The 23367-nt window shown below is 40.7% G+C and overlaps 1 protein-coding gene across 6 annotated transcripts in view; it reads right to left on the bottom strand.

Annotated features, from left to right (window-relative positions):
- Window positions 1-23367, bottom strand: part of Ih (hyperpolarization activated cyclic nucleotide gated potassium channel Ih) — a 110157-nt gene that overhangs the window by 60149 nt on the left and 26641 nt on the right. For all 6 annotated transcript variants that reach the window (XM_043428309.1, XM_043428310.1, XM_043428311.1 and 3 more), the window contains one exon: window positions 13760-13861. In XM_043428309.1, coding sequence (XP_043284244.1) covers window positions 13760-13861 — 102 coding nt within the window. The remainder of the gene's footprint in view (window positions 1-13759; window positions 13862-23367) is intronic.

Here is a 23367-nt window from a genome sequence, read left to right as displayed (position 1 = left end):
GTTGCTAATTAAACTCGGAAATCATGAACTTTCTCCTTCAAATTGAAAATTACCCAATCGACGCACCCGAATTTTGAAAATTCCTTGTTAATCGATGCACCTGAACCGCAGCCCCGTCCTTACGAAAAATAACTTTAAGACGTGCCTTACTCGAAGCTCGAAGAATTCTTGACTATTCTGAAAGATTATATCGGCGTGCAATGAATCATTGCGATGTTGATAATAATTGTACTGCATTATACGCACAACTGCATTTGTCATGTCATCGTAGATATAGTTCCGAGGGGGTTAGGGGTAGTTGAGAAGAATGATTAAGTCGAACGATGTACGATCGATTCTGTTCACATTCGTTGCACACACGATAACCCTTTGTACGACGTATATACATAAGAGCAATTTACATGCACGTGTATGTATAGCTTCGTAGAACTGTCCACGGGACGCGTCGCGCGACCGTGATTCTGAGCACTCTTATTTATTTGAATTCTTTCATCGTCAAATATTGTGCCATGCAAAAACTATCGGGCTCGATTTTGCTTTTTCGCCCGCGTCCTTTTGTCGTATATGTACCTCGATAAGCACAAACGCGGCTATAACGACATTTCGAACTTTCGAAGATGGACACTTTTGTCCTGAAAAACTTGAAATGTAAATATTTAACAATTGCCACCGTTGATTTGTTGCCGGCCCATAGAGCTACGCGACGTATAAAAAAATCAGAAAAATGAGAAATGATCGGGGTCACAGCCGCGCGAAATAGTATGGAATGCCTTAATGTATATGTCTGCGGAAGGGTAGAATATGGCTATCGATTGGATGGGTGCCTGTTCTAAATCTGTATGGGTAAGTTACATGTCGAAGCAGGACCGCGCGGTGTTCTTTAATGTAGGTCAGTAGAAGACTACGTAACCGCGTTAAAAATGGGAGATAGGGTCCAAAAGGGACAATGCAAATCCTTTTTTTCCCTGCTCACTCAATTCCCTAATTAGTCGATACCAGATATGCGGTTACCAGTTCCCCAAGGTCACTGATTCTCATAGAATAATTTATCTCTGCCTATACGTAGAATTGATAGGTCCGTGACCCTCGATGTGGAAATATCTTTTTTTTCCTTTCACTTTGAATGTTTGTCGCGGAACAGATTATTTCCTGTGGATAATTCGAACGAAGTAGTTTTTTTCTCTACGTTTGTACTCAATGCTCGAATTATGCGCAGTAAAAAGTTACGATTTTCTGGTAATCGTCTCTCTAAACGAATTCGACGTTTGCTTCGTTGTTAAAATTCTTTATGCTTCCGCGTCTCGATTCGAAAGCGTTTGATATTTGTGATTTTATTGCTCGGAAAAATGGAGTGAGTAAAATTGAAGAAAATTATAATTTAACTTTCCGCTCAGCCTTCCGTTACTGAATTCCCGTGCGGTTTAGTCTTTTGATAATAGAAGTGAAACTTCTCACCGCGCGATGCGAAAACGTTGCAGGGCGTCCGATTCTTTCAACCGAGCGATTATACGATGAAACGGAATTGTAAATCAATGTATGGACAAAAATTTAGAGGCGGGATACAGTGACGATGCTTTCTTCCTTTTTTATCGAAAGCTCGAGCCTATATAAAAAAAGCCAAAGCACAATTGATGAATCGGAGTTGAAATGTCCTGTATTTAATTATGCACCCCCACCCGGATGATCAGTCAAGTTTTTCTTTCGTAGCACACCTTCACGTGACCAAGGATATTTATTTGCTCAAGGGTAAGGTCACAGGGTGACGTACGTACTTGCAGAGTGTATCCGAGACTCCGTTTCTCTTGGAGCGAGACCCTCCCTCTTGGCATTAGACATGCCACTTCTTTTTCCCCACTTTCTTTTACTCCTGCATACTCGTGCACCTCCCAATATATGTATATTTGTGCATACATATTTTTATAAATGTGTGTATACGCATGCATACGTGCCAAGGAGAGTCGCGAGTCCGGATACTTGTTAGAAAGTTGAGACCACAAGGAGACACACTTGGTGCACGGGCTGTTCCACATCAAATCTGTCTCGCTATTTCATTTTCGGGATACGAGTTGAAAATTTATAAATCTGATGTATGATCGGTAATCTCGGCAATTGATTTTATACCAACTATTCGAAAAATGAGTATCCGGGTCGGTATGAAATACTGGAAATATGTATGACTAACCCATGAGAGAATCGTGCGACGAAATTTTTTTGATGGTTTTGTATATATCAGGTCGATACGAGCGAGCGTACCGTATGTAAATTGGTCAATGAATAAACTCGGGAGTTTGTCCGTCCGCTGGTTATTCGTCGTAAAAGTAGGGCACGGTATTGTAAAATAAATAAAAAAATAAAAAACGTATCGAGATTTAAATCAAATAAAAATCATTTTTTCGTTATCAAATGTTCGAAGCTACGAGGAGCAGCTGGCCCGTGTGCTCGAAGTTTAAGTTCCAAGTACCAGTCCTTCGTGGGTGCGCGCAAGAAAGTTTTTTCCCTCCTCGTTGTTGCTCCCTTTCTAGACGTTGATTTTTACCCTGTTAAAGCACGTGAGAGTGACAGGTCCGTCGCTGTGCACTGTGTTTGAGAGTGTACGAAAGGAATATGAAAATAAAAAGTTCAAAGAGTCGCGCGAGGAAACCGCGAATGGCCGTGGCAGCTAAGGGGTCATTTTTAAGGGTACACGCAACTCGACCTCCTCCTCCTCCTCCTCCTTCCCGACATCATGCAACCTCTTCTCTTCTTCTTTATGCTCAACTTTATAGTGAGAATCTTGACCAATCGTCGAACCAACCGAGTCCAGCAAAAGGACCCTTTTCTGTCGAAATTTTTCTTCAAATATTTGAACCTTCCAACGCGACTATCGTCATGAAAAGCAACGATTTAATTTTAAAACGATGCGAAGAAAAGAAGCACGAAAGTGCATCTGAATATTAATATTTATTCGCATCATCGTACTCTACTTTGTATGAAAATTGAAAATAATGTACGAAACGATAAATTTGATTATTATTCGTGAAATACGTAGGTAATATCAGCTTCGTAATACGTAATACACGAACTATATAACAGTCCGCAACTACAAATAACAGGATCAATGATAGAGAATAAGTATATAACTTTTATTATTGAGATCCGACAGTCTGGCGCCCATGACGATAAAACGGTCAGGCTGAAACCACCACTGGCCTTGCATAATTATTGGAAGTTATAGGTTGTAAACGTCGTTGGTGTCGAAATAGCTCGAAGAACCTCATCTAATAGCTTCAACCGTATTAGGAGTTGGACCGTGGCTTCAAGTTTGTGCTACTAATTCTTTTTCTTTAAACTTTGAGTATCAACTTGAAAAACTACCAAAATGGCGTACCAAAAAAAAAAATTAATCACTCCAAAAAGTGCTGACCGGATACTCGGCTCGAAATCGCGATTACGAATTTTCGTAGTGTGTGTGAACAACGAGGTGAGAATAAGTCGGTTTTCAATTCATACGTAAAAATTGAAAGCTCGAGCTCGATGACTCGTCGCAAGTTCATCCAACATATGATTGATGACTTCACACACATACATACAAAATGCAGTGCTTGGTAACTCGGTATATCAAGTTCTATGAATTCTTCTTCGTATCGAGAATATTTCACCGAAATAAGGTTAAAAATGATGAGTCATAATATGCACGAGTCTTTTTAATGAATTGCTTTTTTGTTTTTTTTAATTCTGATTTGTTCTCTCGACTTGTTATCCGATGGTGTCTGTCCGTCCGTCTTTTTTCCGTCTGGCCGGTTTGTCGGTCGAGGGTTCGCGACCGTGCTACGCTTTTGCCTCGCGTATTGATCTCCAAGCGCGACTCTTTGCCCCCCTCTGTGCTTTCTCTCCGCAAGCGAACCTGCTATATACCGCCCTTTAAACCTTCTCTTTCTCTCGCCTCCTCTCCCTGAAAAAACCCTCTCGATTACGTATATCTCCTTGTGCCTTCTTCAACTTCCTTGTGCCCCACTGGAGGAATCCCACCTACACGTACAGCACCCGCGTCTTCTTCCCTCGTTCGCTTCTTTTCTATACATCCTTCGGACAAAAATACGCTTGGTGGATAGAAAAAAATGTTGACCTCGAGATTTTTGTATGACACGAACGCGTCGAAAGCACGTTTATTATGGAGGTTCGCGCGTCGCGCTGTGAATACACAAAAAAAAGTCAACCTCGCGTATCATTCGCTATTCAAGAGTTTCAAGAAAATTGAATGATTTCAATGAATACCCAGCATTGGATATAATTCAATAAGATTTTTGGTGCGAAAACGAAATTGGCATTGTTTGCTCGAAACGTCAGTTTTTAAAATACGGTACAGTGGGTTATCTCCGTCTCTGAATCGCGTACGAATCGAATCGATTTCTCGCGATGACCTGCTCCCAGTGTGTGCTCCTACTCGCGGCGGCGGTGCACTCGCACCAAGCTTTTACCTAATATACCTTATGTACTCCCTTCCGTACGTACGTGTATACGTAAGTGTGTGTACACTTCTCGCATTGCATACAAGTTGCAACCTCCGCACGATCGATGAAACAGGCCAATTCTCTTTAAACGTACTAAGGGGGTAATTCGTCCATCAATTTTTATTCTTTTAACGTGTCGTCAACTCTGCGCGTCGTCCGAACCGACTGCGAGTCATTCCGTTCCGCTTCCGACTTTTCCAATATTCACAGAAATCTTTTCTTTTTTTCGACTTAATTGTCGGTCGCACTATAGAGATCATTGCGCTGGATTAACCGGCCCCGTATTTATATCGTTAATTTTCTTATAATCAATCAAATTTTTCAAGAAAAGAATTTCATTTTCATTTTTCAAATATCTATCTCCTCTTCTTTTTATTGACTATCCGGAGGATCTCTGCGGTGTAGGTCAATTGCAATTCGAGCCTGGCGTCCGGAACGCCTTTTCCCAGGATGCCCAAAAATAATTAATATCAATCCTAAAAAGTTGCCCCTCGAACTTGGCCCGTAAAGTTTTCTACTTGAGTAATTTCACGCTCGCATATTGAATGTACGAAACCCGAAAGAAAAAGTGAAAACTCCGCTTCCGATGGAAACTTAATACGATAGAACCGATTGTTCTCCACAATGATGAAAAGAGGACTTTAAGTCGTTGTCACATATCCGAATGACGTAAAACATTGCATCGTAAAGTCATAACTTCTTATCGTGTGAGACAAATTAGCGACTCGTATATTGCTTTGAATAGCGAATCGTTGCTCAACGAAGGAATCCTGCTCCCCCGATTATGCGAGGTTAAGTGCGTGAAGAAAGCTTCCGATCACACTCACGAGCATATCAGCTTTTTAACCCCCTTGGCACCCTTGGCACCCTTGGCACCCTTGCGACAACATTGTCGTATACGGGATATATAATGTCTGAGCCAAAAATAGTTATAGCCACGAGCCAGTCACGCGGCCACTCAGGGAGTCATTATCTTACCGCGACACTTGAAACCCGAGTATATAGTATACGTGCAACGATAATAATAATATAAATAAAAATAATAAGCATCGAGTTTTAAATAATCGGAATGCCAGTTCCAAGAAACGAGTGACGCGTATGAACAACGAAGAAACTGATTAATTTATGTCCAAAAATCGACTGGCGCGTGTTTGTCCCTAATAGATCACGATTTATTCAAATGTATGGACGTTTCTCGTCGAGTATACCTGTACGCTTTATTCACGAGCTTCTCCGCATTGATCGTTTTCTACTTTTTCAATTCTACGATCCTCGTACCTCCTGGAGCCTCGCACTCTCTTTCCCCAATAACAATAATAGTTTTGTTTACACCGTAAATATTGTTGTACATTAACCGGTCATATTTACGACTCGAGAATTTTGGCTTTTTCTTATTTCCAACGAATCTTACGGAGGCCTGGAATTTCGGAGAAATTTTCCAGAAAGTCGAAGGAATCTATACTACATGACGAGAGTGGTCAGACAACTTTCGATCGCACATCGATGACTCGTATATATGGTTGTTGGGATTTTCAATATCAAAATTTAAAAAAAATCCACAAAATTAATCCAACTTTGTCTCAAGTTGTCCCATTTCCACTGAGACACAATCGTCCTTTACGCGCAAACTTCATATTTACACATTGGTCTTTTATTCTGCAACATACAAAGCGACGGATGCACGCGGTATGAAACGGCTTAATAATAATATATACTCGCTGGAAACGTATGGTGATCGGAAAGAAAGTGAGGCGAGGAAAGGTCAAGGAGAGGAAGGAAATAAATAACGCAGAAAAAATGTACAAATATTATGTTACAGCAAAGCGGTGAACATGGACCAAAAAATAATTGCGAGTACATCAAGATTTATTGCACATTACAAAAATCGTGTTTTTTTTCTCTTTCTTTTTTCAAACACAAAAATTGGTATTAAAGAACAAAAAAATTGTCGACATTTGCGTGAAGGGGTTCGATAATACGTATATGCACATTGATGAATAATACATATATATATTATACCAAGGCACAGTGTTACACACAAAGCGTTTTGTATTTCATTTGCACAAAAAATTCATTATTTTTTTTTTTTTTTCGTTCATACTCATGATTTATCTTGAAATTTTGTAGCAAGCTGGCGTAGTGAGCTGTGTGAGGGAAAAAGCGCTTCATGAATAAGCGCGTGTGTGTTCGGCATTACTGCTTCGCGGTTAATACGTAATTGTACATAAATATTAAAGCTTGCATTATTTAAAACACTCGCGTTCTTCACTCGTGTTGAAGAATACAGAAAAATGATTGAAAAATGATGGAAAAAAAAAAGGAAAAACAAAGCACATTTAACATTTTTTCAACGAACGGAATAAGTCGTGTGTTTTGCGTACATGAGAGGGTTGTTTTCCTGATTGTTCGGAGGTTGAGAATTCGCCGAGCGTCGTGGTCGCCATATGGCCAGTCTTGCAAAACCGTATTTCGTCATTTCTTATGTGCTTTTCACGTCTTCTCCCCCGATATTTCTCCTCTTCCTTCTCTTCCTCCCTTCGTCCTTCCGCACGAACGATTATTTTCCTTCGTCGTTAAGTAATCGACATTCCCGACGATTTATTGCGAGATTTGATTTAGTTTCTCCCTCGTAGTTAATCCTTATTCAAGCGTGAAAAACGTAAGCGATCAATCGGCGTGTTTTGTTTATACATTTTCTCAGTATACTTCGAAACGACATTATTTAAAGCAGCTTTCCTTGCTCAATTTGCTTCTAAAAATTCGATGGTCGATCGTTTTATCGTTGAGCAATAATCGACTCGAGTTTTGATCTTATTCCAACGAGGCGGCAGCAGCATGCGAAGCAGAAAGCAGACAATTCTTTTTCTTCTTACTTCTCCCTTCTTCGTTTTGCTTATCTCTCTCGCAGACTCGAGCTTGTGCCTAATTTTCTAGTTGATGCTAGATTATACAAAGTGCGTAGCAAAAATATCTCGTTGTCTGTTAGTCTCTGACTCTCTCTCTCTCTCTTTTTTCTTCTCGCTCACGCATTCCCCGCGATTTATTTCACTTCTTCGAGCGTCTTTGATTTCTCTCTGGATCCTCGACGAGTCGGTGAATCCTTCGTTTTCTAACAAGCGTATATATTTACAAAGGTGGACCGGCCATCACCGCGATCCAACCGATCGATGTTCGAACTTCGATTATACTCGTTTATCAATTACGTCAAGAGCCGTGACCGATGCTCGTTTCTGTTATTTTTATCATTGGTACAGTATCGAAGCTTTGCTAATTTTTAACCACCCTCAAAAACACTGCTGGACGAAGCTCCTCTCATGGGTTTGCAGCTATACGATGAGAGTCCAATATTTATTGACACTTTGACAATATTAAATGTCGATGCTTCTTATCGTTTGTTCAAACTCGATCGACATGAAGAATCAGCAATCTTCGCAATCCTTTTCTCCTCAAATCGCTCCGTTTATTTCTCGTGCTTTTGCTCGTGGTTGAATTCGGTGCGACAATGGCACAATACTTTGATATGTGTCCGAGGTTCTTAATGCACTCGACGGCGTATATCAAAGCACAGCAAAAGAAAGAGAGAGAGAGGGAGAGATAGAGAGAGAAAGAGAGAGAGAGAGAGAAAAAAATGGTACCCCTCTCTTGAACGAAACCAACCCCCGGCGTCTCGGTCGCCAAGGCATTCGAGCTTGCGCACAAAATATCAACGAATTCCCAACAGCAACGGCATTAAAAGCGGCAAAAGCAACGAGCTAAGAATCCCCTCAATCAAGCCCAACATGCTTGAAACGATCTATTATAAATATGTGTTTTATACCATCGGGCCGTGTGGGCGTGTGTTACGACGACCTTCGAGACGTGCCTCCGCGCGATCTCTTCCAGTCTTTCGGTTATATATGATTTTTCGTTATTCCACCATTTATATTTTTATTAAAATCCCTGACCATTCATCTTTGTTTTCAATTTTTTCTTCTACTCCACGAATCACATTCCTGTATTGTCATTGCGCGCGACGACGACGTTCGTAGGAGACTAAATTTCTGTCACTAGAAAAATCCTGAGAATCCCCTTCCTCGCCGAGTTTCGCAAAAATTGGCAGCCACTATTTTTTATGAGCTTTCAACCCTCTTCCATCCTCGTGGGGAATACGTCAAACAATTGTTGTTGTTGTTGTTGTTGTTGTTCCAAAGAAATAATCGATACACAAATTTTCAAACTTTCCCCGTTACTTTTCGAGCCCCGAGCTCGGACTCCGATCCTCTCCGTTCGTTCTGCTGCACACAAATAAATATGTTATGTAAGGTACGGTATCGAATGCTCTTACTACCCTCTAGGTTGAAGTTGCGCGCGAGGATATCGACGTTCATTCACGTCCGTACCACGAATGGCCGGTAGGCATTTAAAACATTATCTCTGGTTTAAAGAGACGGTAAGAGCGCGAAGAAAGAGAGAAAAGGATGCAAAAAAAAGACGAGTAAGAGTGCTCTAGTACGAGAGCGTCTGGAGTGGAGATTCCTCGCCGATCTCGCGCAGCTAGAGAAATTTTTCCGAAAAGCCAATACACACACACGCAGACACAGACAATGATATATATATGTATAGTAGTTAGTCGAGAACCTGGCGTTCACCAGGGATTATCAATCCGTCGACGGGACATCGATGATCGTGCGAGGCTTCTCTCGGGTATCGTTTTTCATCCGGAAAGACCACTCTTTTTCACCCTCTTCGAGAACTCAACTCACTTCTTGTGTGTTTTCTCCCGTTTTTTCTCTTCCTCTCTTCGTGTACGTTTTTTTTTTCAAGCTTACGCGCAGTCACGAGACGGTTTTTTTTAATAGTGTCGTTTCGTCAATGTACGGAGATTTATTTTTGCTCTCGAACGAATTCGGTGTTCCGTTTATCTTCGCGGGCACGGATCAATCCGAAACGTAGCGTTCGAGGAAAACTCGTGACAGTTCGAATCACCGTTGTATACTTATCTTATTCGTTTTTTCGTTTGTAACTTGAACAATTGTGTCTTCGATCCACGACGGCAGAAGAGTTCGAAAGTTACCTCGTGTACGATGATTCCCCGATGGATTTCTTGCCTCGGAGTTTCTTCCATTTTTATCACATATGAAAATTTTTGGGTTTTACACCCACGATGATTTTTCTCTTTCCCTTTCCCTTCAACCCTTTCTAGCTCTCTCGCGCCATCTTTCCGTCTCTCATCCGTTCTTTAGCTCTCTCGCACTCTTTCCCTCTCCTTCTCCTTCTTCCACTTTTCGAATCCCAGAGCGTTCACTTTATTCCATACGTAAAATACTTTTTCAACACTCGGACTTGTACGGATGACCGAAAGAAATGCCTCCGAATATTCAGGCTGCGCTTTCTCGCAGCTTATTATCTATCTCTGTCTGGAACGTTGGGAAAACGCGGCGACACCTGTCACTCGGCTGGAGCGAGAGAGGATCGAGCCGTCCTGTAATATCGAGGGTGAATCTCGACTGCGCAAGTCACCCCCGAGACTCCTCTTACAGCCTTGCGAACGTGTTTCGCGATTCATCCAACCCCCCTCGTTTGCTCTCGATTCCGAGAGTCCTTGCAAAAGACCCCTCTCATATTTCAAACCCCTGTCTGTCTTTGTCTCTTAATCCCTGACCAGCCTTCACGGAAATAATCTTGTCCGTTTACGAAACCAAAATACATTGTGGCTTATTTCGCTCACCGAGTTAAAAAAAAAAAAAAAAAAAAAAAATCGATCGCGCTACTGACAAAACAATTTTCCTTATCGGTACCGTGGACTGTTTTGTGCGGTCCTTTCCAATGGGAGCGAATCGTTCCAATCGATTTTACTGACAGACGAAAAGTTTGGAAAATTCAAAGTTGGCCAAAGTGAATCAGAGCGCGCCACCGACGATTTCTATGCTCGACAGGGGCTGTGTAACCCCGGCGGGGGTGGCAAAGTACCGACCGCGGAGATACGAGCTCGCTGCCGGAAAGGTAGAAAATTTGCAGACAGATTGATCGCGGGTTGGTACAAGCGTTACGGAAGGATTAGATGCTATATTGAAGTAATCAATCGGCTATGGATTCTGGTCCATGGAGCAAATGAATAATTTTATGAAAATAATTGGTACAAGGCTAGAACTCCTTGGCTAATTTGTCAAGAAATATAAAGCACGAGGACAACCATCGTGCTGCGATTACTTCGACTTTCTCCATTTTGGCTAGTTCCACCGGTCTAAAATGTCGCGGGAGTATGTGTCGACCTATTTGAGGGACCTTGGCCGTTGCAGACGGGACGTAAGAGCAAGAGGGGCATGAATTAACACGAATTTCACTCAGGAAAGTGCTCTCCGGGCTGTGAGAATGAAAATATGTGTTGAGAGTGGATCGGTAACCCAGAGAACTGGAGTATTTTACATGATTGAACAAGATCACCGAGGTGCTCTAGAGTCCCCTCCGAAGTAGGGCCAAAGCCGGAGTGGTTAAATCACCTTCTAAATTCTCTTGACTCTTATTCTCTCGGCTAATATTTGCGTGGTTCGCGAAAAGACGTGACATGAGAGAAAAATGACCGAAGCGATTCTCTAATCGTAACTTAACTGTTGTTTCAACGCGTCTCATCGCCTAAGTGCGAATGATTAAAATAGTTTGAAGGTGGTAGAGAAAAAGTTGTCATCAAGATTCTCAGCGTTGATTCTCTGCTCGCTTCATTACTAAAATCGTCCGGTCACGGCCCGTCATAATCGATCTCCATCATGAATATTAATGCCGCGTATCAGCAAAGACGTCGAAACGTGGGTGGAAGGAAGGGAGAGTCCGTATATGTAACTATATATCTGTATTTGGCATGTGTCAGCTGAGAGTGAAAATAACGCACGGACGGAGAAGAGAGGAAGGTGCGTGCACACGGTGTAAGAGTTTCCGGTTAAACGAGTCCCTTGTGCGTATAATACCAGCTACGACAAAAGCAGAATAAAGAGCTTTTTTGTCCCAGAAAAAGGGTTCCGGCCCTTGATCGCATTCATTACACTAGCGCGTCACTATTTGCCATCGTCTTTTTTCGCACGTTTGTGCGAAAAACTCTTATGCAAATGAAGCATCGATGTTAATCGACAATCGCTTAATCGAGATAGATTTAAATATATCTGCCCGCAATTTGGTAACTCGGATCGTAAAACATTCCAAGATTTTTTACCGATGAATTACTCGATAAATGTGAAACTTTGCTGAATTTTCTTTTAATATTACCGCGGACTCGGACGAAATTAATCGAGCTCTTGAGAAAAATGCGGCATGCCGAGCTTGATATTCGTATGAAAATTGACCTAGAAAATATACCGTTACCACCCAAAGGTACGGGGAGGATATGCGGTTGTGCTCGATGAATTTTGATTTAAGCTCATACCTTAAATGATGTATTCCCGTATCATATCGGATGAGCTCATTCTCGTTTAAATCAGTTATCGAAAAATCGGTGTTGAAATTTAGACACGCCCAGGGGCATAATTCATTTGATCAATGCTGAATGAAAATTATGCTCATCTATTCAATTTTACAAATCGATGAGCCATTCAGTAGGGATTATGTTTGTGCTGCGGAAATAACGATGAAATGTTCGAGTTAACATTAACCGTTTTGTGAAAGTTTTAAAAGATATAAGCCGCAGTTTTCCTCATTTTCATTACCATTGTAACACGTATTCGGGACAACACAAAACAAAAGTTTTCCAGAGTTGATTGAGCGAGGGAAGGACGAACGTGGAATCAAACCCGCCGAGTACACGCCAGGTCAGACGTTCGGAATTTGTGTTTAGTTCGACGAACACGAGAACGTTAAATCTTCTACGAAAACGAAAAGACCAACGTTTTATGGATCTTTGCCACTTCGTGGGTCTCGCCGCCTCGTTCGGAGGGAAACTTACCCCTCGTTCCTCCGTCATATCACATAGGGGCTAATAAAGCTGCTGGTATTTATGCCGAGGTTGTAAAAAAAGGAAAACGAATCTAAATTTCAAATACTCCCCTTGACCGCGACAACTTCCGGTCAATTTGACTTTCCAAAATCCCTCGTGTATTTTATCCTTGAATAGAACGGTTTAGAGAGGAAATCACAGCCAAAAATGGGCTGCCAAAAGCATACTCAAAAGTGATCAAACAACGCTTCGAGAAAGTTCTACGAATGCCAATTAAAAGTTTTTTTTATCAATAATGAAGATTTTCGAGCTCGATATCAATTCCGCTCTCGATATTTGTATTACATCGTTTTCTCATCTCTAACCCCGAGTCAAGAAATAATCTCCGGAAATTGTCTCAACGATACTTCCGATCGATAAACTGGCCTTGTCGCTCTGCGATTCTTATTTTCAAGAGAGAAGACATCCATTTTTTGCCAAAGAGGATATACGAAGTGGGCGGAACATGAGACACAAGGAGAAAGGAAACGAGAGGAGAGAGTCTGGACTCGATCATCCGAGGCTATATACGTGGAGCAATGATCGCGTAAAAAGGAGAAGCATCTTTCTTCTCCAGAGTTCGCAGGCGAGCTTCATTTGCCTCGTTTTCCCTTGCTCAATCAGAAACTTCCAGCCTCAATCTTCAGACCCCAATATTCTACAGAAAAAATCAAATCCTGTTGAAGAGTTGAAAAATTATTGATTGTACCTACTACTTCAATTGCTCATTCCAACGACTTTATTATTTTTCATTTTTTCAAACCTCGCGGAATTTTTTTCACTGCAAAGTTTCTATCCAAAAATCCAAATAAAAATCTGTTCTTCGTATTCGTTCGATTTTCGAGACTTCAGACATTCGAAAATTTTGATTCGTCATGAGGGAAGGTTGTAGCCCATCAGAAATATGAGGGAGAGGTTTCTAAGAGGCGATCCCGATTCACTCCGAATAATGGCGAGGTTGAATGTTGATATTTGATACTGTTTGATCAATTTTCGTCATGGAACTAGAGTCTAACCGAGGACTCGATTAATTATTCATCAACTAAAACGAACCAGCGAATGAAAAAATAAATGAAATGTTTGTGATGCGACGTAGAATTCGTTGTGCTTGCACTCGATTTCGAATCAAGAGAAATCATATTTCAAATAGAATATCGATGAATACTGATTTCGTAGTTTGTATTTTCTCTATAATTGGAACGACTCCAATGGAATAAATAATAATAATCGATGTTTGTATGCACGATAATTATAAGACGATGTGTCACGTGCAATGAAAAAGTATTATTTATTTATTTATTTATTCGGAGGGATGTTTGTTTGAACTTACAGGAAAAATGGCCAGGAGGTTTCGAGCTTCTGTGACGGACGCTTTTCATGCTTGTCACTGCTGCTACTGCCGTTGTGTCGACTGTTGTCACTTCCGTGACAACTGCAGCAACCAGAGAACACACAGAAAAAACAGAGTGAGTCAATTTTTTTCGTCTCTGCATGTTTTTTATTCCTTATTGCTAACCTGCTCGATGAAGCAAGAAGCTTCGTGTTATTGGAGATTTGATTTTTGTTGCGTTTGCCATGCAAGAGCTGTCGGAATATTTGAAAAAGAGACCGATTGATTCGTGAAAATCGATCAAACATTTTTGGCAACGTGCAGATGTGTAGAAATAACTTGAATCGCATTCCCATAATCACTGTAATAATTATCAAAAAAATATGCATGCAGATCGCTGAATTTATTCAATGTTTTTCAAACGATTTTTTTTTCATTGGACTCGATCATTCGTTCCAATCCCTCCTTTTTTTGACGCGGAAAATGTGAAACAATCAATATATATTATATATTGACGCAGCACAATCTGGGACCGATCAAAAATTTGACAGCGATCGATCGATGCCAAAACATAAAAATAACTTCAACGTGAACGAAATGCCTTTTTTATGTCATATACACACAACATTTATAAAGGTATGAGTATCCGAGGGCTCCATTGAAATTCCGAAGAGCGTTCACGTTGATGTTCTCGACTCCGGGAATGTGTTTTTCGTTCGTTTTTTGCGACATATACGTATATGAAACTGTTGGGAATCGAAAATTTGATGGATGTCTTGCACGAAATTCTCGAACGTATATACCCGTTTCCCATTATAAATCATCTTCAACACCGCGATTACTTCGACGATGTACTCCGACCTCATTGAACATGTATAAAACGTCTATCAAAAAAAAAAGCTTCGTTACATCCTCCAAAATAATGAAGGAACGAGATAAGCAAATGAAAAGTATCGTGACGAACTTGAAAAATGCACGAACAAGTGAATTATTCAAAGTAATCTCCACCGGGGAGCGTGGTCGCGCTTGCGATTGCGGAAATTCCATTCTCTCGGATGCATACACGACTGTAAAGCCGACAGTAAGCCTTAAGGTTATGATATTTTATGATTTTTTCTTTCATTTTTCACGTCACGGTTTGGCTATAAAAATATTTCGCTCGGGAAACGTGAAAGAGGGGCGAGAACAAAAATTTGCAAATAGTCACGAACAAGGACCACGACAAGTTGCAAGCTCAGGCAATACACGCTTAAGAGGAAACGGTGGGGGGGTTACGAGGGAAAAGGTGAAACCTCAGTTATAAGCTGAATAATTCATGAGGCGAATGTGTGTGTGTGTGTGTGTGAGAGAGAGAGAGATGAGATTGCATCTCCGAGTAAAGAAAGTATCGCCCGGTGTAAGTTGGCAAGTCATTAAGGTCGTTGAACAGATATAGCGATGGAAATGAATGGTAAAGCGTGATTCAAAGTTAGCAAGGATGGAGAATGCGTCGCGTGCATCTCTCGTCGTCCGAATATACGCTGATAAGATAATAAGGAAAAAGTCCAAGAGAGCGTGAGATTAAAAAACGAGTTTCCCGAGGAAGTGTCAGAAATATGATAAATACAGCACTTTCTTTTTTTGTCCCGCCACGCGGTACTAATTTTTGAGTTATTCAACAGCCGAGAATCGACGCAAATAACATTAGTGAGTGTCAAATTTCAACGTAATTGAAAATATAGTAGAAAGAGAGCGTGTACGGAGGCTCAAATCCAGATGCAATAAAAAGTTTATCGAGCCTTTTATCGGGAAATCTGGTGTTGAAAGTAGAGAAAGAGAATCTACTTTATTGAAGAATATCGGAAAGGGAACAGAACAAAATAAGAACACCTCTGCTGGACTTGAAACATTTCGTTCCACTTGGCACGTGTGTCAACAACAACATTTGTTAAAAATTTGTATAACCAATCATTAGGCGGTATTGAGGACGTGACCCGGTGACCCGGAACTTGCGTTCGTATCTTTCCTATTTCTCTCTCTTATATATCTGATATAATATCGGATCGAGCGCAAGTCCGCGTGTGAGGGAACTTCCCTCGGGCATGTTGCAAAGTGCTTCATTGTCTGGCAGCTGTTGGGTGCTTGACCTTCTCCTACATTATCAAGATTCATATCGATATACATATAGACGCATATGAATATATATCTCGATGTACGATTCTAAATAAAAAGGGCGTAGTGTGCGAAATCGAAGCAAGGAAAAAAAGGCTCAACGAGGCCCTTATTTATCTTATCGTCTTCCCAAGACTTTATACCTGTACGGAACTTGAGCTCTCGATGGCCTTCGATGCTCTTTCTCAGGCGGGTCTTTCGAAAGCTCGTCATTTTAGAAAATCGAACTGAAACTCCTCTTGCGACTATCTCGCACAATGAGAGACCGCGCGCGGGAAAGTGAACGCGAGAGGGAGAGAGAGCGTGCTCGCTTTTACACCCACTAACTTTCTGTGCCTTGTTACGTGGCCTTCCCTTCTCAGTCCATCGCTGCGTTGTATTCTGTATCATATCGAGAACAAGGCCTCGAGAAATCATAGGTGTCAACTTCTCCATTCTCTCCAAGTACAAGACGAAGGTGCACCGCGCTATATGCCCCTGTCACACCTTTTCTTCATTCATATATATTTATACAGATACGTATGTGTCACCTTCGGATACTCAATTTCAAGAATAAAAAATACGAGCCATTCCTGTATTACATGTGCATGCCAGAAACAGTGGCAACGGTTTTGGAAAATTACAGAAACCCCCCCTCCGAAAAAAAGATTGCATTTTTATCCGTTTTCTCTCTCTCTCTCTCTCTCTCTCTCTCTCTCTCTCTAATTCCGCTTTACCGCTCAAACTCGATAACATTACAACAGTGTCGGGCCACGTGTGTTCACTCGTAAAACTTTGCAACCTGTCAACGGGAAAGAAAAGAGAAAGAAAGTAAAGATGGACTCGGTCAATCTGAAATGAAAACTTGAAATAAAGATTTATTCGTCCATTCCTTTTGGTTCGTTCGTTCAAGCTCGCTAGAAAATATACACCAACCTCTTTCGAGCACTCGCGCTCAAACTTTTGACGAAAATGACGAAAATTTGGAAATCAATAAGGCAGTTGGAAGATTTTTATTTTTATTGTAATTTTATTACTTATTGCAAGTGTCTCGCATGGAGTCTCAGGTTATTTCATGAAAATCTTGATGAAGTAACGAGTGTGAGAAACGAAAGAGATCGACAGTGATAAAAGGAAACACGAGTTTCGTAAAATCAAAGGTTAAAGACAAAACCTTCGTTAAGATCGTTCACTTCGGAAGCTCAGAAAAACCCCACGTTTTTTTTTTCATTTTTTCACAATCATGCCGTTAACAATTCGAGTCAAGCGTTCGTGAGGCGAACTGGAGTAACGAAAAACGATGTCTCTTCGGGGGCGAGACGGTCGAGATGAAAGCTTTTTTCCATTCGTATAGAAAGAATTGCGAGCCTGAAGAGGGTGAAGGGAGCTCGAAACGCCTCGAGGGCTGCAAAAATCAAACGCACGAATGCGCGTATACTCGTTGGATGAGAAAGCAGAAATGGAAAAAAGTAAATGAGAAAAATGCGAAAACTTCGGTCGGAAAGGTAAAGCTAACGGAAAATGTGAAAAGGAACACGGGCGTAAATCGTCGAGTTTAAAATGTACGGCAACCTTTTTCGAGTTTTCCAACGTCGCGGTTCACGAGTCCGCAAACGAAAAGTTGTCAGTCAGCTTACTTGTTGGGGAGTGGGGAGATGGAAAATACGAAAAACGATGTACACTGTTAAACCTCCCCAGAATCGAACAATTATTTCAATAACTCGATACCCATTTAAATATTTGCAAAGTTGGATTAATATTTATACAGGGAAATAGCTTTTGCTTGCACATTAAGCCACGACAATTTAATGGCGGGGTCCGATACTTGAAGGAAAATATAAAGATCAAGTATGTCCTCCAACTTCATCATGAAAAATCAATCAAAAAATCGTGAAAATAGGAAAATGTGAAGAAAAATTGAAATGGAAAATGTTCACAGAAGTGTATTTCATACGAGGATTAACCGCAAACTTCGCAATCACTATATATATCACTTTCATCCTTTTAATAATGACCACGTATCAACCGATAAGCATAATTTTCATGTGAATTCGGAATGAATTCTCAAAGAGCCGAGAGAATACGTACAGTGACTGAAATTACTCGGTGGAGTAATTCCAAGCAAACAAAAAACAGAGAGAACTCACGAGAATCATTCCAGAGCCCCTCTATGAATATAGTAGAGTGGCAAAGCACAAGAGAATGAAATAGAATGGAAAAGCTGAGTACGAGAATGGAAGGGGAAAAAAGAGAAGAGAACACGCAAGCGCCACAGTACAGAAATGAGTATTCTTCGTAAGAAAAAAAGTGCCTTAAAACGAGTACCACTCGCCGTTGGACCTCAACGAGGGAAAAGATTATGAAGATGTAACTATAATTACTGTCTTCGCTAATTCTCCCCTACTATTGTCGTTCACTAATTGAGTGAACGAAAAAAAATGAACGAACCTCGAGCTTAATTTCACATGCCACACATGAGCGCATGAACCGAAAAACCATGTTGGCCTCGAGAGATCGCTTCTGCTCTTCGTTTGACCGATGTCCCAGATCGAAAATTGCAAAATTTGAATTTGAAACAGTAAAAGTTATAATGAATATATGAGGTGTGCTACACAGTAGAGTTATACACTCGATGTACCAAGTTCGGAGTCCCAAATATCCATACGTAATAACCCGGATTCGAATCACGTAGTATCGCAGTAGCGCTCGGTTCTGTCGCACACGTATTTTGTGTTAACGCGTGACTCCATAGTCATACAATGTGCAAACACGTAGGTATGAGCGATAGAGAAGAATATAGAGATTATCCAAAGCGGTTACGTCCACGAATAGATTGCTAACCGGCAAAAAGACGTATCTCCTCGGTTTTCAAGGCTTCCGAAATTCTTTTCGTAACCTTTCGCTTTCGAGGGTTCGCCGCGCGGTGATGGACTCTGCCGGATGCTGTGATTGTTGCCCACGAGAGTTTTGCTCCGGGGCTTTTCATCGTAAGCTCGAGTTCCCATACACACGATAACGGTATCGAATCGAGAGTCAAATTACCCTCGTCCACCCTATTTGCATCACCAATCTCCCGCTCCGTCGTGAGCCGGTGTTTGAATAAATTTTTATCCAATTATTCAAATTCGCGCTTGGATGTTGTCGATCAACGAAATAACTCAAATTCATCATTCTTTCCATCGGGCGATCAAGTTTGTGATCATTATTCGTTAATTACCAACATCATTATCGTCTCGGTTTAAATAAAGCTATTTTTTAGGTTATCCAATCGCTATAGAGAGTCCTTTGAGTCGACCTACTCCTCTGGCTTGTTTTTTTTTCTCAGACTACGGAGGGTACGAAGTATTGGAAAACGATTTAGATTCGAGAAAAGCTTTCTAGAAAACGTGTGGACAGTCTCGTGTAGAACGCACGAACGGATTCATATATATGTAGCCGGCAGCCAGCATCCGTATTCGAAGAATGTGGAAAACGTAAAATACTCGCTCGCTCGCGAAAAATCTGCTTCGCAGCTGTTACGGGTCCGGGTATCTCAGAAAGGGAGCAACAATATAACGTGTTGTTTCTTTCGATACGTAACATCGCTATACGTAGCATATATACAAGCGAGTTGCGGTGACTTGGCATCCGCAAAGGCCCACGTGTACCAAGTACACACGACACGTGAGCAATAAACGCGAATTTCCGGTCTCCGTTTTGGACAAACACGATTCGTACATATTAAGAAAATAAAATGAACAAAGAAAATGAAATAATAAATGGCGGATTCTGCGCGCAATCGAAATTCTATTCGTTTACGCTGAACATGGAAAATATTTTCCAACACAACGTGTACAGGCATTTTCAACGCTTCCATTTTGCCAGTCGTGCAAACATAGAGAGAATAGAAAAAAAAACGATCGATCGAGCGTTTCGGGCGAGACTAACCTTTTATGAGCGAGTGATTGTGGAATACTACTTGGAAATTTTTACCGGTGAAACGGAAGAGTGGAACGATTTGGTGAGTCAGTGAAAATACACACTGTAAAAAGCCCCCTCCAGTCTGTTGAAAATGAGAGACTCGAGAATCTGCTGGAGAGCTCCACGATCATATACGTGTATACGTATACGATACATTTGACCGAAGTAAAAAGACCATCGCGCCGCGATAGCGCACCGCCCGACCGCGAGAATTTTTTTTATTTCACACTACTGTTTTAAATCCATTTTCACGTGAAGCTTTCACGATTGTGCGCTCCCCGACAAGCGGCATAGCTAAGGGTCAAATCCGTTTGCCAGTATCTCTGCTGGCCCCGACTAATTTCACGAAGTTTCGAAAGACGTGATGCGAGGGTAAAAATTTTTCTTTTTTCCGAATTAATAATTCTCTGTTCGTGTTCGAGGAGGAAAATTATGAACTTTGATACGGAAACACGCACACGCGAATAATCTCACATGTTCTCACACAAAGATTAAAAACTCAATATTTCAATATGATTATCGGTGGATTAAAATTCTTTTTTAGACACCTGTTAAAAGTAACGATTTTAAAATTAAACACACGGATCAATATTGCTCATAGTTTTCCACGAATTTCACATTACATATGCGCTTCGAAAGTTCTTTGGCTCGCTGCAAATGGCATAATGAACTCGCGATAAATTTTCACGTACGCGTAAGCCCGCGTCGAAACTCGGAGTGTTTCGCTGAGCACGCTAGACCGCGACAACACCGTCCGGGCTCTGTAATGTATTTACTACCAGTAAACCTCAGAGGCTTTCCTCCAAGCCGAATAATAACAAAAATAAAAGAAATTTCGTGAAACTTGTCTCAATCGTATTTACCTTATCGACGCGTAGTCGTGCACTCGTATGATCATAATAGGGGAACATGGGGCAAATTGAACTTTTAAGAAACTAAGACAAATTCATTAATGAGCACACGGTCTTTCACTTGTATTTGAGTCCCAAAACTGACTACCATCGCTAATTTTTCAAATTTCGAAAAGAAAAAATTTCGGGGCAAAACGAACTCGGCCTCTGCGAAGCAAAAAAAATTATAAAAATATATTTCTCGCAATACAGCCGTTGGAAATGACTGCTCCCGGATGTAATGCAAGCTCTGGCATACGAGAAAAGAAATAGGACCCCCTCGAGCCCATTTATTGGATGCACGAGAGGAAAAAATGGGGTTAAGTCGCAGATCGCTTCTAAACCCATTTTTTGGTGACATGTGAAACATTAACTTGGAGTTCACTGCGCCAGGGTATAAACGATATTTCAATTATGTTTAGGTTTTGAAACAGATTCCCGTTCCCCGTAGGTCGGATTTCGTGAAAAACGATTTGTGGGGCAAAACGAGCTCAGCCTCAGAGAGGCATAAAAAATCCGAAAATTGCATTTTTCACAATCAACGCGTTGGAAGCGACGGCGTCCGCGCGTAAGACGAGCTCTGCTATGTGAGAAAAGAAATGGGACCTCCTCGGGCCCATTTATTTCATGTCCGAGACGAATAAATGGGTTAAAGTCGCGGATTTTTTCACCAATTTCTTATAACATGAAAAAAATTAACTCCAAATTCACTGCACCAATATATAAATCATGATTCAACTATGTTTATGTTCTAAATCAGTTTTCCCGTTCCCTCTTTCTCGAATCTCGTAAAAAAAAAATGTGGGGCAAAACGAACTCAGCCTCTGGGAGGCATGAAAAATCAAAAAATTAGTTTTTTCGCAATAAAGACGCTGGGATGAATTCAATTTTTTTCACCGTGGATTATATTTCATCCGGAGACGGATGAATTGTATCATTGCGATTTCTGTAGAAAACAATTCCAATGAATTCAATTTTCTTTGTTTCTTACATTGTTCATCATTTCATTTAAAAAATAAGGGAATTCAAGAATTAAAGAATTTTTCGTAGTTCCCATTGTGGTTTCGAAAAGAAAAAAAAAAACAGGAAATTTTAATATTAAACTTTTCGCTTCGAGTCGTGTTCGTTTTGCCCCGGATTTCGCGATCACGGGGCAAAACGAACACGGTGTTCGTTTTGCCCCGTGTGTTCAATTTGCCCCATGTTCCCCTATATACGGTGAACCAAGCACGAATCACAAAATATTATCGTGTACATAATTGTAATTTCTCGATTATTGTCTCGAAGCTTCACATTACAGATATTTTGGAAGGAGTTTTTAAAAATGATATTATCCTATATTTTTTAATTTTCGAAAAAATGTTAACCAAATTGATAAATTTTTCTATTTATCTTTGCACTGTAATTGAAAGGAAAAGAGAAAAATTTAAGGACGTATAATCGTGAGGAAAAACGGGGAACAAAGAATCAAACGTGAATGTAGTATTATTCTCGCCGAGGGTTAAATCAACGAGATTTTTTCTTTCCGGCAAATTTTTCGTTTCACACATTTCGCATTGTTCGCTGTCACAGCAAAAGAGCAAAGCTGAAATAGAGCTTAAATAGAGAGCTTTTTTCCTGCCGTTTTCCTGCTTAGGCCTGTTTCGCATACAATCCCGGAACAATAGCGATGAAGAGACAAACGATCCGCAGTTTAGCTTTCGTTTGGTAAATCACGACTTTTCCGACGTATCTAAAGATATGAAAATGTTCGTTTTTGTGAGTTTCCTAAAAATAATGATCAAACGTTTTTCGTCCTCGTTCCAAATAAATTCAACACCAAAATTCCCATTAATTTTTCTCGCTTAAATTATATTAATTTCCTATTTCAATCGTCGGACTATCAGTCATTTATTCTCAATGGAACTGTAAGTACATAAATGCAAGAGCATTTTTTCATTCATTCAGTTTCGAACTGCATCGATCGGAATTTTGTTGAGTATTTTATTGTTTATTATTATTATTATTATTATTATTTTGAGCGAAAGAGACAAGACTCGTGGTATTAGTCTATTAGGGGAGGAGTTTGACGAGAGAGCGAGAGGATTGGAAATCGTGTAATCCTATAATACCGTACTTATCGCGGATTACGCAGCGAGTATTGTTTTCAGCAGACTGCACTTTTTATCAACTCGTCAATGAACGCTTTTATTTATATAGCATTTTATTTGTTCTAACAACGATAATAATGATCGTATCGCGTACGTGATCACCGACGAGGGGATGCTCAACGAAAATTGAAGCATCGGTCTTGATGGGGAAAATAATTTAATTCGAGAATAGTGAAAATAATAATAATAATAATAATAATGCTGATACAATTGGGGAAATGATATGAAGAGCGAATCAAGTCCTTGAGCTCCGATATACGAAGCTTGGCCGAGTTATGTGCTCCGAGATGAGAGAGGGAGAGCGGTGTGCGTTTGATTTAGTCTCAGGCGTTCGTGTGGCAGCTGTCGGTGCATATGCAGTGCTTTCGCACCCATAGATATCCGCTTGTTCGCGTGTATACTAATAAATTATGGAGATAGTAACGCGCAGCTCTTTGCCTGATAACCAGAACTCTCGCTCGCTCGGTATGGAGTAAGA

Source organism: Venturia canescens, chromosome 9 (genome assembly GCF_019457755.1).
Source record: "Venturia canescens isolate UGA chromosome 9, ASM1945775v1, whole genome shotgun sequence".
NCBI lineage: Eukaryota > Metazoa > Arthropoda > Insecta > Hymenoptera > Ichneumonidae > Venturia > Venturia canescens.
Note: the sequence above shows the minus strand (reverse complement) of the source record. Positions and strands in the feature narration are given on the sequence as shown.